At 39.7% G+C, this 17,829-nt stretch overlaps 1 protein-coding gene across 1 annotated transcript in view; it reads left to right on the top strand.

Annotated features, from left to right (window-relative positions):
• The window catches only part of IGF2BP3 (insulin-like growth factor 2 mRNA binding protein 3), a gene marked incomplete at its 5' end in the record, with an annotated part of 118,808 nt that overhangs the window by 84,583 nt on the left and 16,396 nt on the right, over positions 1 to 17,829 (top strand). The window contains 4 exons of the mRNA XM_008940798.1: positions 443 to 565; positions 3,029 to 3,164; positions 4,928 to 5,059; positions 15,374 to 15,379. Coding sequence (XP_008939046.1) covers positions 443 to 565; positions 3,029 to 3,164; positions 4,928 to 5,059; positions 15,374 to 15,379 — 397 coding nt within the window. The remainder of the gene's footprint in view (positions 1 to 442; positions 566 to 3,028; positions 3,165 to 4,927; positions 5,060 to 15,373; positions 15,380 to 17,829) is intronic.

The raw sequence follows: 17,829 nt of genomic DNA, 5'->3' as shown, positions 1-17,829 counted from the left end.
AGGGAAAGGAACTAAGGTATGGGGTTTTTTTCCTTTCAAGACAGTCTACTTTCTTAATTAGCCCCAGCCCACATCTAGGTTTTCAGCCATTGTCTGACTGCTACATAAACTGGAGCAAATGCTGACGTTTCTAAAGCAACTAATAACTTCTAATGAGAGAGTGCATAACAAGTTGTGAGCTCTCACTAAAAGCTTGAAGGTATAACTCTTCCTTCCCAACAGATCTTGCTACTTTATTCTGAGTTTTATTTAGCAAGTATGTTACCGTAACTAAAGATGATAGTGTGGAAACGTGCATTGCACTTGGATTCATTCTGCATCTAGTATAAACACATATAAGTAAATAAGAGTAGACGTTCCTATGAAAATAGAATTTATTAACACGCATCAAAACTTGCCCTCTGGTTTCCAAAATTCTCACTGGATGTAACCTCCATTACAGTACAGAAGAAATTCCCTTGAAGATATTGGCACACAACAACTTTGTTGGTCGACTTATTGGCAAAGAAGGAAGAAACCTGAAGAAAATTGAACAGGACACAGATACTAAAATCACGATATCTCCGTAAGTTTTTGGTGGCCTAATCTTTTAGCGAGATGTCTCAAGTAACAGTAATACCGCTCTGGTAGATTCAGGTACAGAGGCCTTACAAAAGTATTAGGTGTGTTTTGAAGGCTGAGATTAACAGCCTTTCAGAGGCCTTTCCATAATGTGGATTAAACTGTTACTTAATCTCACTTAAATTTAATGTAAACACTGAGTCTTCATTGTAAACGCAGTCAAGAGCAAGCCTAAAAATAGCATAGGCTATGTGGAGCATGTGTTAGACTATTTTAAATGTTGGTTGTCTTTAACATTTTATACCATATGTAATGATGAGTGTTTGAAACTACAAGTCTGGATGAGTTCTGAGCTATGTATGAAATGAGTGAAACTAGTGGTGTTTTATTTTCTGGTATAGGTTAAATTTTTGGACAAGAGGGAAGAAAATACAGCGAATTAATGCAGAAAAAATTATCACCAGTTCCGTCCCTCTTGGCCATTAGTAGCTAAACTGGGATACATTGACTAGTCTGCTTCAAAGTAATATCTTTTTGTCTGTAATTTGTGCAGGTGATTGAGACCTGTGCAAATTTAGCTGAGATTAAACAGGAGTTTTCATGTTTGCTGGAAATCTGTAGTTCACTGATTAGATCAATGGTTTTGTAGAAACTTGGCTATTAATAGTAGTTGTACCCTGGAGTAGTATCTTCAGAGAACCTCCTGTTCTGAATAACGAATACCCCGGCTTGACCTTTCAAGCATTTGAGGACATCCTGGGCTTAGGCTTTAGCTAGAAAGGGTGAGAACAAGGCTTATAGGCTGTAGGAAAAGAAGAGAGTTTGTAAGACACATGAAGAATTATGGAGGGTTGTGAATACATGCAGGAGACAAAAAAAAAAAGGTGTACTGCAGAAAATTACTCAAATGAAGGCAAGGAAGCTAAGAGAGAATGAGATTCCTCAAAAAGAGGAAAATCAAAATTGGGTGAAAAAATCTGAGACCTTCCTGAAAGTATGTAAATATTTCTGGAATTGGTCTGAGGAAAAGAAGTGCATCACTTGGAAAACACAATCCAAATAAGCGTGTTTCAGGAATAGTTTTTTTAAGGACAGCATGCTCTCTTAAATGTGTTGGCACAAATGTTTTGTCTGCAAACAGTACACAGACTATTAATGTGATTTCTTAAAGGAAAAAAAAAATATGTACAGGCAAAAGGGATAATGGTCTTAATTTTCTGAAACCAACTTGTTTTTATTGATGATGACACAACACATTGTCTGTAAACACTTGCAAAGTTTTTTTAATTTAGCGAGTTAGGGTTTATTTGCACTAAAATCTTGGCCTCAAGATTATACTTGTCATGCTATGCTTGAAAGAGCCCCATGAAGTTAAGTCACCTGGTTTAATCAGTATATGAAAGAGAGCATATATGCCCATTGATTCTCCTTTTCTAATTAGTCTTTCTCCTGCTCTCTTCATTTAGGCTTTTTGGTAAGCTTGTTCATAAAGTTAAAGTAAGGCAGCTGGTTTGGGAAAGTGTTTCCTCTCTTCTCTGGGATGTTTTTTGCCACTTTCCTTCCTGAGGCAGTAACTCAGCGCTCGCACGCTGGAAACTTGAGGACTGTTTTGTTGGATGCGTTTCGTGCTTGCTGCTGCCTAATTGAGATGCACAGATTGCCACACTGCCTGCTGTGCCAGAAAGCCAGCCTTGCATGCTTCTTTCCCACTCCTTCCTGCCATGGGCTTCCTCACCCCTACTGCATCCTGCTCCAACTTTTTTTCCTCCTCTTTCCCCTGGGAGGCTTCACCCCTTCATCTCACCTTTTCTCAGTACGTGAATGTACCATGGCTTCCCTCTTGGTTTTTTTCTGTTTTCCCACAGTGGGTCAGCATGTTACCTTACAAAGTGCTGGTTTAATGCTGTAGCCCTTGTGGTTTTCCCTGAGGAGCTCACTAGTGTTTTGCAGCAAATGCTGACTTGCACATAGCTTTTGGTTTTCCTTTTATGAGGATTTGGAGGCTCTCCTGCAGTTTCACTGAGGGTTGGGATTTTCCCCCTCCTTCCTTAAGGAATCTATGATTGCTCCCAAGGAAAGGAAGTTTCTTATGGTCTCTGTTTCTGGGATGTCTAAAATGTCTCAAGCCCTCTCTGTTGGTAGGGCCCATGTGGAGTGTGAAGCTGAATGGTGCTGCACTGCTCTGCTGCTCATGTTCCTGCAGAGCATGATGATCTCCATCTTGTGTTGCACCTCAGCACATCTCAACCATCTGATACCAAACCTCACCGTGATGGTTTTTGTTGTGTTTGCTGTGAGAACAGAGTTTCTCCAGATTCTCCGAGAACTGTCTTTGAGCCCTGTTATGAATTGATACTTTGCTCTTTGGAGGGCAAACCCAACATGCTGAGGTGTCATCCCACTCAAATGATAAACCTGAATTACCCTCTGCTGTTTGCTATTCATGGTGCTTCTGTTTTATTTGCAGATTGCAGGACTTGACACTCTATAATCCAGAAAGGACCATTACAGTAAAAGGCAGTATTGAAACTTGTGCCAAGGCTGAGGAAGAAATTATGAAGAAAATCAGGGAGTCCTATGAAAATGATATTGCTGCTATGAATGTGAGTTGTCTTGTGGAATGATTTTTTTCTGAAACTAGAATCATGGAAGGATTTAGGTGTGAGGGATCTCTGGCAGCCACCTGTTCCAGCAAGGATCTTGCTCAATATAGGGCCTGGTTCAAAATTAAATAAGGCTGTGTAGGGATTTGTCCCCTCATGAACTTCTCCATGGACAGAAGGTCCACAGACTCGCTGGGCAGCCTGTGCCCTGTCTCACTACTCTCATGGTGAAAATTTTTCCTGATATCACATCAACATTTCCCTGTTGCAGTTTCTCTGTGTTGCCTCTTGAATTAATTCGTGGGGCTTGGGCAAGGTTGTTTGTTATTTCTGTATGTATAGTGTTTTAATGAAGGCTCTTTCTGGTTTAAGTAGGGGAACTGAGAAATTAATTCAGATGGAGGAAATGAGTGAGCATTTCACTTCCTTCTTGTTGCAAAAACCTAAAGAAATGTGTGTTTCTGTACTATTGTGGTTTATGTGCTGTAGCTTGTACGTATTTCTTAAAGCAGTGATTCCCAGTCTTTCTTCACATTAAAAGCATAACAATGTATGAAAGAAGGATCTCTCTTGCTTTCAATTATTTAATCTAAGAAGGCTTTATTAAGATTCTTCTTGATATAGATGATAAAGGCATTTAGTTATTCAAAGATAATTTCTGGTTACATAACAAAACCAACACACCTCATTAGTCTGCCAAAATATTACTAATGCATATTGAGAAATTATTGAGATTTTTTGATAAGCTATAAAGAGCTTTTTGTGTATGTAACCAAATCTTATAGTCTAGAATCAGATTGGAGATATCTTATAGTCTAGAATCAGATTAGAAATATTTTTTTTCAGTTTACAGTAGTCTCTAATTTTCTAGAAATGGCTGTTCTTTGTGGTTTTCCTACCAGCTGGACAGAATATTCTCCCTGCTTTTCCCCTCCCTCCCATACTGTAAGCAAATTGCAGGACACAAACTACACAGGAGGACACAAAGTATTTTATAGTGGTACATTTTTGCTTTATGTAGTGAGCAGGAACAGGGAGTGAGGTTGAGGCTGTTCTGCTCTTTGGCAAGAGTTTTCTTTAAGCAGAAAACCACCTCTGTTACTGGAGAGATTTCAAGTTCAGTTTGTAGTGATGAGTAGGGTAGTTTTTTAGTTGCTGAAAGTTTTTTTTGAGGGTGGGGTTTGGTGTCCTGTAATTGCCTTATCTTGGTGGTCTGAGATAATGTCTCTCTAGCTGAGGTATTTCTAAAGCATAGTCATATTACTTGGCAATAATCTGGAAAAGTGGCAAAATGATCCTGACAAGTTTTGTATCATGGACAGCATGTGTTCCCTATCACATGATGTTGCCACTTTTCTTGGGTACGATCAAGTAAGGGGCATGCAACGTCATAGTTGCTGATTTCCCAGTAAATGCTGGGGGTATCTTATTCATCTTTTGCAAATTTATTCACTCCCAAAGTAAATTGTGCTATCTCCAGATTTTTTTTTTTTTGCTATAATGTTTGTTGCACATTTCACTGATTAAGTTCTAGCAAGTGATTCCAGCTGCATTTTCCTACTATGTGTTTTTAATGTTATTGGACTAAGCATACATACATATGGGAAATAGATTTGAAGCAGAGTCCTTGGGGTAATGGAGATGATTTTTTTAAGTAACATACTGACATCTTCTCAAAAGGTTAATAACCTACGCCAACTAGGATTTTGATTTAAGTTAATAATCAGGAGTGTAAATCTTAAATAACACTTCTGTCTTTGCAGCTTCAAGCACATTTAATTCCTGGATTAAATCTGAATGCCTTGGGTCTGTTCCCACCTTCTTCTTCAGGAATACCACCTCCCGCAGTGAGTGTTGCCTCTGCTGCTGCTGCTGCTTCATATCCACCATTTGGGGTAAGGGAAATCTCTGATTTTGGATGGTTAGTGGCTGGTGATACGTATCTGTACAATGCTGCTCTTCAAAACCAGTTGCTTTGCTGTATTTTTGCCAAATTACTTGAAAGATCTGGGAACAGCTTTTTAATACCCGTGTTCCATCAGTTTTCTAAATGTTGTCTGTCTTACTGCTTGCACACTGAAAATATTTCATGTGGCTACAGCTGGGACCAGGCATTCATTGGTCATGTAGTGAAATGCTCAATGCAAACAGAAAACAGTGTTTCTTGGAAAAGTACTAGATCTTATTTTATAAAGAGCTTGAATTAGCTAAATTTTATTAAACCAAAAGTAATCTCATATAAAATGGAATTAAAAAATTTCTGGAATTTGCAGTTAATAATACTAGTTTGGAATTCTATTCCTGTTGATATGGAAGGGGGAAAAAAAAAATCTCTTGTCATAAAGCAGGGAATGTGTATGTAGTTAGAATGTTTAAATGTAGTAGTTCTACAAATGTACAAGCCCTGTTGACATGCAGTATTGCTAAATATATAGGGTTTAAATTACATAGATGTATCTCCAGAAAGCTGTGGTTTGTCATATTACTGTTTAGGAAATATATGAAAAAGTTTGATAGAATCTTATTCAAATCCAGTGCTGACTGGTAATCATAAATGAAGTCTTTTACTATGGAGCAGAAGATAACTTTTTGTATCAGAAAGCTCCATAGTCTTTCTGGGAAGAGATGATGCTCTGCTAGGCAAGAAAAGACTATCTCATTACACAGAGAAGGTGATTTTTTTTAGTCCTTCTTTGCTGTTTATGATGCTGGTTGTTGCTAGCAACTCTATGGAAGATGGATTTTCTAAATGAACTCTTAACAGGTGGATGATAGAGCTTTGCAAACTCCTATGTTGCTGACTTTGCCCTCTTCTTTGCTCAACATAACGTCTAAAGAGCTAAGTCTGAGACTCTTCATGAACTAGAAAAGTGAAAATTCAGCACAGCACACTGAACTTTATCAAATAACTCAAGTGGGTCTATATATATTGCACTAAAGGGCAGTTGTTGTCTAAGTATTTTTCCCAGAGGAAGAAGCCAAGAAAATGTCACTGCAAGGAACAGGAAAAATTCCACACTCGGAGCATTGTTTATGGGAATGAACCACTTGGGTGTTATGAATATATTATAAACTATATTGAGTATAATAGTGGCTTTATCAGGAAAAAGTGCTCCAATGAAAACTACAACTGAAATATGTTTATGCTTGGTAACTTCACTGCTAATAGCAGCGCCTCCATTTATGACAAACAAATTCTCTTCTCCCTCTTAGTCCCTCTGTACTTTGAATTGGAGTGGCAGACTAAAAAATACAGGGATTTGCTTCATTGGATTGTATAAAAATGCCACCTGTAGTAATGGATTGCTTCAATATACTTCTTCTTTTTGAAGAGAAATTAGAGGCAATTTGTTGACTTCCTTTGCTTTAGTGGTAATGAAAAGCATAGCTTTTTTGCCTTTGTACTCCAGATCTCCAAACTGCTTTGCTATTCTTAAGATATATACTGTACGGTTCTGCTCCTCAACTTGGTTTGTTTACATTTCTTTCTTGCTTTACTTTAATTACGCTCCTAAACAGTGCTGAATTTAGTGATTTCAATCTTATTCCTGTCTGTTCCTCTATGGTAGTTCTCCTTTATCCGCCTCCAGATGCACCTTTTTTGGCCTGCTAAGATCTTTGTTGGTAGTGCTCCTTTATAGCGCTACCTATGTTGGTAGTGCACCTTTTCTTACCTGCCAGGACTTTGGCCTGCAGCGTCCAGGTTTCTGGAAATAGGATAGTGGCAGCATCTGGGGAAAAAAAAAAAAAAAAATCAAGAAACAAGCATCATTGTGTAAAAGTGTAGAAATTTTGCAGCTGGAAGGACTGCACTGTCTGAACTCTCTCTTGTTTGTGCTGTTTGCTCGGTCCTCTGAAAAAGCTCTTGTTCCAGATAGCTTGTCACACATCTAAGACTAACATGTAAAAAGAAGGGTTAAACTCACAGGTTCGGAGGATAAACTCTTGGTGGCTTTTGTGGAGGTTGAAGGTGGTACCAAGACAGACGTTGAACTTGATACTAAGGGCTTCTGAAGCAAATGCACAAACAATTGAAGCTCTTTCACCTTTTCTTACTTGTACATCTACTTATTTGGAAAAGATGAGGTGGTTCTGTGGGCTGCAGGCAGGTCAGCCCCTCAGATTACTTGGAGTACTTGTCCCTCTCTGAGGAGCCGAAAATAAGGAGAAGCAAAATTGTGGATGAGTTTTGAGAGTAGATGCAGTTTGACACAAAACAAAGGGGGAGGGGTTGTGTTGTTTTGGGTTGTGTGGGGAGTTTTGGAGGTTTTTTTACTTTATTGGACAAAGACTTTTAAATCTCTTTTGTGTATGAAGTCAGAGCCTGTAATTTGAGTTTTACTCCTCTCTAATTCTTTTTCCCTCTAGTAGAACAATTTTTAAGACAGCGATTAAATAGGGTATTGGGATGTGAAAGTAGAAAAGGCAAAAGGAAAGGGCTGGCTATATTTTGAAGAAATGAAAACAATTTGAAAAGCTGAAGGTAACTATAGAGGGGGATCTAGAAAAGTTCGTAGGAGATTTTAAAAATAAAATAGAAATCTCTGTGATTAAAAGAGGCTTCAGTGAAAGAAGGTCTTATAAGAAGCATTAATGAAGAAGTCACAAGGAGATCTTACAATACCTATGAGCTATTCTTTACCAAATTCCTTGTTTTTGCAGAAGTGTTTGGACCACACAAGTCCCTTTAGCTTGTTTTGAGTGAATGCCTTTGTACACCTGGGAGCTTTGGTTAGCTGGCATTGAGGATTTCCCTTCCCGGCAGCTGAAAATCCTTTCTGAAAATATGGCTGACATGAGGGTATAAGTGTGTCATGCTGCTGTCTCACTTATTTTTGTCAGTGCAGATTTTACCTTCTGCTCAGGGCTGGACATGGGTGGCCATTCCTTGTTTCCTGTTTGACTGAGTAAAGGTGTGTTCATCCACAATTTCAGCTACGCCATTATTTGGGGCCCCTTGGTATCTAATGTCATTGAAGTCCTTGACAATTCACAGTCCTTGTGGATGTGCGCTTACAAACCATATAGTGGGGCTTGCGACCCCACTGTGATATGCTTGAGAGTTATGAGGCTTTTGTCTGATGAGTATGTTTGTGTGGACCCTTTCTTCACCTTGATGCAGGGATCAACTAGCAAGTGTCTCTCCCTTGGGTCAGAAGAGATGGGTGGGTGAGCTTTGGGCATTTGCAGAAGAGTATCCATATAGACCTGGTTCTTCATATGTATTGTTTTCTAGTGACAAGGTGTTGCTGTGACCTTGTGTTAGGACAGTTCCCAAAGAAACTGAGGCTCAATTATTGAAACAATGTCTGTCACATTCCTCATGTTGGATTTTTTTATTTGTTTTATATGTGTGGAAAGAGCAAAATGTGCATAATAAACAGATCTAGGATTTTGTTACATTGTCAGAGTTTGAAGTAACAGGTCTGAACACCCTGAGCCATAGCCAACTGTTCCTAAACATGAGTATTCAGGAGCTTGAGAATGAGTAGTTAGGTTTAGCTGTGTTTTAATGTGAGCTGTTGTGTGATGCTTCATCCTCTCCCTCTTCATGCAAAACTTTAAGGCGTATTTGACAAGAGCATAAACACTGTTCTCCAGCTACTTCAGGAATAGTCCAATGTCACAAACTTAGGAGATAGTGAAGTTACCCAACACTGGTTGGCATTCTCTTGAACTGGGTCACATTCAGGAGAACAATTTCCACACGACTGAGATACACCATTTTCTTTGGTCAGTCTCCACAATGGTTCACACGGGTGAATAACACCAGTCTTATTGAATAAAGCCTCATCTAATTTAAAGAGATGCAGTTTGTGTCCCACTAAGAATCTGTTTTTTCCTTTACTGCTTGTCCTGGCAGTGGAGTCTTTACAGGAAGGCACAGGTTGTCCTTGGTACCTGTCTGCTTACAGATACAAACACGTGTGTGCACGTGTCCACTGTACATGACTAACCATGTCTAAGCATCACAGCTAGGGCAGGCTAACCATTCAGGGCTTTTTTTTTTCCCCCCCCCCCCATATTTACCTGTTACTGGCAACAATTCTTGATACTGCAACTGCATAATTTGGAAACTTGGAGCTATTTAAATATTTAAAGCACTTGCTTTGTGTGACCATTTAAGAGGGATGCAATAGAATTGCATATTGTGTTTTGCTTCCTGAACTTTCCTGTCTTTCTTTGCAAAAATCTAAGATCTATATACTTTTCTCTAGCCCCCTAAAAGACAAGTAAATTTGAACATGTGAGTATCACTGCAATGTTTCAGGGTTTGAGAAGAAGTAGGACATAAGAAATGGCTCAGTTAAGAATATTAGGAATTACAAATACTTTTTACAGTCAAATGGGCATGATTTTACTCATATGATCCTGGTAATATGATAAAAATAATCTTTTTGTTGTGTTTTTTTTTTTTTTATGAATGTGTACCTGCGTGACCATGCTAAAGACCAGTAGCTTTCATGTGCCTATTTGTAGCTGATGTCTTGTCCAGCTGCTTTTGGACCTGTAGAACCTCAGCTTCTGTTTACCCTTAAACCTTTCTTAAATTTGCACTTAAATGCGTGTGTGAGGCAGTTCTGATGCTATTGCCAAGAGTTTTGTTAGTCTGCCCGTTGTCACTTGTCATGAATGTCATGAGCGGAGCACCTACAAGAAGAATTTGGATTTGTATGAGGAGGAGGGTAAGATTCTGCAAAAGTGAATATGCCCTGTGCTATGTTTTCCAGAAGATATATTGCCACAAAGTATTCTAGGAAGCATCCCAGACAAACTGCTTCAGCTATAGTATTGCTCAAAGCTGTTTTGATGAAGCTGCTGCTTCTGTCTTCTGAACTTTGGGGAGAATATGCACATACTTGCCTCTCAAGGATAGAAATTTGTTGTAACAGAACACTGAAGACTTTAAAGCTCCAAACAAAACAAATTCTTTTCTTAGAGTTCGTCCGTGTACAGTCACACAATTACAACTGGCCTACCTACTGGGCTTAAATGGGTTGCACCCTTCCTTCTGTGATTGAAACTTTGCATGTTCAATTGTACACCTGACTGCCTTGCTTTTGTAGCTTTAGGGTCTGAAACTTGGCCTCCTAAGAGTATGAGCGAAGAGGGGCTAACTTGTGGAAAGCTCATCCTGCCCTTGCATGTTCTGAAACAAGGCAGTAGAGTTATTTCTCGCTCTGTCACACGGTAAATGCATTCAGTCATTTGAGGAGGTGAGGTGGAGGCAGCATTCTTTCACAAGAGGAAGGAGTTCATGCCAGCTGCTCTCCAACATCTTTAAGGTCCTGTAAATGATGGCTGAACTTCTGATGTGTTAAGGTTAGCTAAGGTAAAGAGATGGTCCTACGCTTAGCAGTGGAGAACGCAGTTCCACTTCACTTGCACACCTGTTGTAGCTTCTTGAAGCTCTGCTCTCAAAATATGCTCTTTCTAACCTTTTCTTTAGCCTCACAGTTAACTTATGGATTATGTGATACACATAGAGGCTGAAGGTATTTAAGGCATGTAGATGTGGTACTACGTGACATGGTTTAGTGGTGACTTGGCAGTGCTGGGTTAGCAGTTGGATTTGATCTTAAAGGTCTCTTCCAACCAAAATGATTCTATGATTCTAAGAAGAGTGGGAGGAAAAAGGAAAAAGGTGGTTTCCTACAGTAAACAAAACCAAGAAATCAAACCATCTATTTCCAATGACAAAAAGTCTTGCACAGCTGGGTTGATAGGTTGCTTTCTTTTGTTCTTTTTGACATCTCTCTTGAAGCTTTTTGTTGCAGATGAGGAACATGCCAATGGAAAACAGTCTCCTTAGATGGTGTTTTGGTCAAGAGAGATTCTTTATTCTTCAGTAATCTTCTGAAATAATAGTAGTAAAGAAGATATCTTCTATATCACATAGATGTGAGAAAAGAAATATGTGTATTGTGCTTTTGGCAGGAGAGAAAAGTAATATAAAATGAAAAATTGCTTTACTGAGGGCCTTCATTTAATGCCCTGAGCATAGATGAGAGACAAGGAAGAGGACAAACTGCCCTGTGTTTCCAGGTACTTTGGCTCCTACTTGGTGGAGTTGGGCTCCTTTGGGTGTTTGAGTTTGATAAGATTACGTCATGCAACTGTTAACGTCTGAACTACCCAAAGGTAGTAATCTGTGTAGTCGGAAGTGGCTTTGCCCTTATTTGGCTAGCTTGTTAAGCAGCAGATGACTTTGTGAGGAGCTGTCCTACAGCCAAAAGAGGATGTGGTTTTGGGGGTGAAGAACCATTTGCAAGTGTTTTTACAAAATGGTTTTAGATCTGTGAAATGAAAACCATACATCTGCAGTGTGCACAATCTTGAGGAGGATGCTATAGGACAACAGCATTGTCTGAAAAAAGTACTACCAGCTAACTGGACTACTTCTGAAGATTGTCACCTTGCTGCCTTGAATACACTTCTCTTGTTGCTTAGTTTCTTAAATTTGTTAATGATGCATTTTTGACAGCTAAGAAATTTGCTCCATGATGCATAATATTGTGGAATTGTTTTGCCCTGTGGAGAAAATGATTGGTCCTCCCAACACCACGAAGTCTACTGCTCCTACCATGCTGTGCTGGCGAGGACCCATGTCCAGAGTAATCAGAAACTATTATGCCTCTGGAGATGGACTGGCCCCCAGTGAGGGAAGCAGAAATGCAATTGGCACTGTGTGGCGTACAAAGATCTGGCAAGATGACAGTTTGTATTTTTTCTGACATGTTGAAGCCTTCAGTTATTCCTAATGGCTCTTTTCACAGTTCTGGGGTTGTTGTAGTGCAAATAGCATTGTCCACTAACTGGTAACGCACACTTTTTAAGATAAGAATGGCTTCTTCCTCACTGCAGGTTTGAACACTTGTAGTGTTATTTGTGGTTCCTTGGGACAAGACATAAGTTGTATTGGTCTCCTGCTCCTACTCTCTTGTCATGGAAAGATTTAGCATTCCCTTGAACATCTCAGACTCCCAAACTGTATGTACCGGGCTCAGCGTCTCCTGAACGGTAAACTAAATGGGAAATTTAATTCCTTAAGGTGCCAAGTAATATTTTGTTACTAGAGTGTGCTGAGCTCCTTCAGGCCAGAAACAAAAATAGGTCAAGTCCTCATTCTGGTGTAGCTGGCTCCATCTTTGGTCTGTTTGTTCGTTAAACATGTTGGAAAAATAAGTGACCTTTCTGTATTTTCACAACCTATTTTTCTTGCAGCTGCCAAAGAATCTGAGAGCAGTGTCTCTGCAAAACAAAAATATCTTTCAAAGCCACAGATTTCATGGGCAATTTCTAGGAGTCTGAAGTATCTATGTGGCTGGTGTGTCACAGCCACAGTTTTTGCAGTGGAAGTTTCTAAACATAGGCACTCCTCTTTCCTTTTTTTTTTTTTTTTTTTGTCGTTGTGCAGGGTTGCAACACCAAATACCTATGTTTGCTCCTTGTGAATGGCCATCAGAATTCCTGCTTACGTAGTTTCACAATCTGTTCCTTATGCTGATTTCTGCTTTTGGCTGTCTATTCAGAATAAAAGATGGCAGATTGCTTTTTTTTGCATTGCAGCCAATCAGATTTTGCAAAAACAAGAAGTTCATGCTATGTTCAGAAATATGTCAGACTTGTTCCTGCTTGTGAAATGCCTTATAATCAGCCTGCCAGAAAATGTTCCTTCTCTGCTTCTGTGATTCCTACCCCCTCATTCCTGGCTAGGTTTTTATATTGGAAACACTTCTGATAGGTGCGGTCCTCTTAGTGACTTCTAGTAGTCGGAGGAGAACCCCATGGCTTGCCAGGTAGGAGATGACGGTGATGAAAAGTACTCAGGTTGAGAGCCAAGAAGTGAAGCAAGTAGTATTGAGTGTGGTGATTTTAGTAGCATCTCACTTAAGGTCCTGACCATCATTTAATAATCATCTGTATTTGAGTTTCAGGTGTTGAAATGCAGTGTAGTCCCCAGCTTGGTAATGCAGATGGGAATTATTGCTTAGGGTTTGTAACCAAGAGGAGAGGACCAGCTCAGCTAGCTGGACAGAGGGCTCCCACCTGCATGATGTACTTTCTAGGTGTCTAGGACTTCTATGGGTTGGGGGGTAGAGTAGAGCTGGATGGCCTTGCCGTGGTCTGATTGCTTCCGGAAGGGCTGTGCTCTTGTTTCATCTAGTGACACAAGTGTTCCTTATGCAGCAGAAGTGCTTGCAGGGTAGGGGTGAGCCAGCTCTGCTCTGAACACAGCAGTTTGCTAGCCAAGAGACCGGCATGGTGGAAGGAGGTAATGTGATGAGCTCCAGGCCGCACTAGGAGAAGGCTGCTGCAAGCGTGATGTTGAGGGCGAGGGGGAGGCAAGTTCCTTGTGCTCCAAGTCCTTCTCACCACTTCTTCCTCTCACGTTAATCTGGGATTCATGTGAAGATGAAGCCCTAGGTGGATGGTGACAGTATAGTGCGTGGATGGGACAATGGGTGATGGTTCAGGGTGTCCAGAGAGAAATTAAAAATGCTAACTGTTCTCAATTGTTTTACCAGCTCTTGACTGACTGAATTCAGCAGAGAAGAACTCTCTGTTGCCTTCTGAGTATAGTCCTGGCTTTTCAGGTAGTGAATATAGCAGAAAGTTTTAGACTTGCAGCACTGGCTTAAGTATGTTCTAAATAAACTTGAGAAGCTCAGAAGGTGGGGGAAGCTCAGGCTTCACTCTACTTACACTGGCAGCACCACTTTAGCTGATGTAGAAAATGGTGACGAGGTATCTTCAACAGTGTTGCAAAACTGGATCACGTTAGACCTATCTACTAAGACTTTAAATAAGTTTTCCTTAATGAGCCTCTTGTTTCTAGCAAAGGCTGAAAATTTTAGCATTAGTGTTGGAAAACGACTACACTAGGATTTCTTTCACCAGTGTCAAAAGCTTATTTTTTATTCATGCATTGAATCCTAGTGTTAAGTCCTAAAGGATACATGGCTTAATGTTGGTTTCTCCTTGCTGCAGGTTTTTATTACTAAATAAATAAGAGTGTTTATTATAGCTGTAGGCCAGAATAATTCTTCACAGTGCATTGCAAAAACATGGTTTAAATTTTGGCTTTGGGCCTGTTAGAGAGTTCGAATAAAATGATACCTCACTTCCTGACAAAACCTAGAGTGTTCTGAAGACCAAGTGAGTCATCTGTAAACCTGCTGTGCCTTGGTGATGGTGGTCATGGCGTCTGGGAAGGAGGAGAACAGCAAAAACAAACTTTTTAATGCAGTCACCTACTGGTGATATATTTTTGCTTTACAAAGTGGATTTCATATTTAAAAACAGAAAAACGTGAATAACCCACTAGGCTAGATCGTAGCCAGACATTGGCTGAGACTGTTCCATGCTGTCTTAAAATAGTTTAATTATTTCCCTCACAGATGATCAAAACTGATGCTGGCTAGATATGGATAACGTGACTTTGTGACTTAAAATGAATGTCTCATCCTAAGGTAATTAATTTGTGACACATTTAGAGTAAATGAAAGCATGCACTGGAGATGCATAATGGGCTTAGAAACCAGCAAAAATCTGATTCTGCTCCCATTGATGTCTGGCACAAAATCTTATTTACTTCAGTGGGAAAAATATTTTAAAAGATTTACAACATTACCCTAAATGTTGCCATGGGTTTACCAACCACATACGTTTGACAGAGCAAGGAATCTATGGAGACACTTAAAAACATGACTGGAAAAAATTTTCCCTGTTGGCAGGCTTGCAGAAAAGGACTGAGATTTATGCTCAAGTTAACATGAGGAACGTAAATTACCAAATGCATGTCCCCGTGCAGTCCCACGCACTGCAGAGCTAGGACGCACATACTGACTGAGGAAGCTAGCAGCAGTGTTTGCTGAAATCAAGAGAGCACCTTTTACCTTGGGGAAGAACTAAGGAGGCAAAACTTTTTTTGTGTCTGTTTGGTTTTTTTGTGGTTTTGTTTTTGGGTTGGTTTGTGTTTTAAATACCATTCCACTAATACAGTGTTCACTCCCTCATCTCTGGTGGTTTGGGACCTACTGTTTCACCCACCACCATCTATCTGAAGGATCAGAGCCTTATTTTTCCAAGTGTTCTTTGTTGCCTGGCCATGCCTTACCTGTTTTGTAAGTGTGAGATGGGGAGGAATGGTTTTCCTTCTCATGATCTATCAGGTAAGGCTCTCCTTCTTTTATGTGATTTTTGAGCAATTTGTAGGACTGATGCATCCGGCCTTTGGCAGAAGCGTTACAGTAAGATTATTGTGAGGAGAGCTTCTTGGGCTCTACAGATCTTTCTAACTCTGCAGCAAGAGTTGCAGAAAGAAGAGTGAATCTGCAGATTTTCTTGCCGGGAGTCCTTGGCTTCTAGTGCTGGTGTGGAGCAGTAGCTCTCATGCTAAAAAGCATGTGACAATATCCCAAGGAGAGGAAGAGCCTCACCCCAAGCTGAGGCTCTGGAAGCTAAGAAATGACTGCTCTGCTAAACCAGTTTGCTAAGAGTAAACTATAATGTGGTTGTGATGGCAACAGAGAAGTGATTGTCTGAGGAAAAAAATCTTCTGCAGGTCTGCAGAGTCTGGCTGGAGTCAAGGGGACCATCCTGACGGTATGTGCAAGGCCTCCAGGCAAGTCCAGTATGATGGGGAAACATCCACGGATTACAGCATTTGGGAACAGATTAGCCTAGATCTTGAATGGAGGTGATGGGATCTTAAACAAAAAATAACATTTTTTTTAAAAAATAAGAAATTTTTGTGATGGGCTGTTAGGCTAGGGACAGATGGCTGCTGTTCAGGGACTTGAAGAAGGTCTGGAAGGAAGTACATATAAGCTGCTGCAGGAAAAAAGGGTTGGACTAGTCTAAACTGTTAGACCTACTGGTGTGCAGAAGCAGTTGCTTAGCTTCATCCAGTGGGATGTATTAATTTATTTCTCCATGTTAGATGACTGTTTTCAATCACAATTTAAATGAGCAAGCAGGAAATATGATTTAGGCTGACTTATCAAGTTTTACATCTGTACTTTAGTTACCTTTCTGAAAGTGTTAGTGTAGTCTGTACAGCTACAGCTACCCTTTGCTAATACAGTGACTGTGTCTTTCTTTAAACAAGTGTACAATTTACCATTTGCCTTGGTTAATATATTTTTTCCATTTTCTGTTCAAAAATGATGAATAGTGCTTTTCTTATTTGCTTGATTAATTTTTAACTTCTGATTTTCATCAGCCTATATTTGGGTGGAAATTTGAATTCAACTAATGAACAAAAACAGCATTTAAAATAATTTTCATTAGTTGAATGTGCTGGATACAGACGAAAATTCCCTATCAAGCCTGTTTTGTGTTAAAGCTTACTGATTTTTTTTTAGAAACAAAGCAAGTATTATCTGTTTATGAACTGAATTAGTTGTTTCTGGTCACCATGCTCTTCAAGAACCAGTTTCCTATGACTAAGAAATCTTCGTTTCTGAATCTGTTTCTGGAGCTCTTCTTCATTTTCAATTTTAATCCTAAGAAACTAAGTTCTCTGTGTGAACATCCTGGAGTTGTCTGTTGCGACTCCATGAGACAAACTTCTCTCCTCAAAGCCACACTCCTCAAGTGCACGTAGGCCTGCGCCTCGCTTCCCAGAAGAGCGTGTAGCTTGCTTTATACTGCCTGGACCTGCTCAACAGTAGGGCTGGCTAGTCCTGAGCCCATCCCAGAAATGCTGCTAGGGCAGATGAGAGGTGGTCTGTACATCACAGGCCTCTGACACAGTTACTTACAAATTAGGGTGGATATACTGACGATACGCCTCAGAGAACCTAGGTTACTGTTGTACAAGATGTTTTTTCCACATTTCTGTCAGTTCCCAGGGCTGGGCTAGTCTTGAATAAATTATTTTCTTATGTGAGAGGAAAAATAAAGTGAATGGGGAAGAGGAAAAAACTGCACTGAATTTTCCATGTACAGGAGACTTTACTGTTATCAGAAATTAGTCGGTGACTAATTCCATGACTTAATGAACTTTACAACTTCAGTAATGAATGCACGCTACTGTAACATCTACACTGAAAAATAAATTTATATCTTTAAAATTACGAAGTAAAAAGGATGAACTGCAGAATAGTCTCTAGAGTCAGTACAGACAGATATTCTCCAAGCTATATATATACACACATGTATTTTAGTTTTAAAATTTTAAGTATATGTTTGAGCAAACTTTGCCTTGTTAAGGGAGTGAACACTGAAGCTCAGATTCCACACAGTGGGAAATTAGTTCCCTAAATTTAGTGCTTCTAACATATGTTTAAGATCTAGGAATCTATTTCTGATATAACTCATGTTAGAAGTTCCTGGAAAGCTCTATGACTTATGTGGTGTGGCATGGGGAAGATTAAATTATAGTTGATTTTCTTCCATCCTAAGATCCCCAGAAGCATCTGTAAGATTGATGGGTGGTGTAGTCATTGCATTACATTTTGGTGTGTTTCTTTTGGAGGATAGTCTTCCAGTAAATACAAAGGGATTTAAAAATTATTGTGGGTAAGGAGGTGGACAGATAATAAATTGAATTTGGTGTTATGATGCTCAGTTAAAAGCCTTAGCTAGACTTGATTTCAGAAGAAGAAGAAAAAAAGAGTTGGTTTTGATGTTCATGCTTTTAAAAAAAAGCAAACAT

The sequence above is a fragment of the Merops nubicus genome, unplaced genomic scaffold, assembly GCF_000691845.1.
Source record: "Merops nubicus isolate BGI_N331 unplaced genomic scaffold, ASM69184v1 scaffold5595, whole genome shotgun sequence".
Classification (NCBI taxonomy): Eukaryota; Metazoa; Chordata; class Aves; order Coraciiformes; family Meropidae; genus Merops; species Merops nubicus.
The sequence above is the reverse complement of the archived record's forward strand: the minus strand, read 5'-3'. Positions and strand labels throughout refer to the sequence as shown.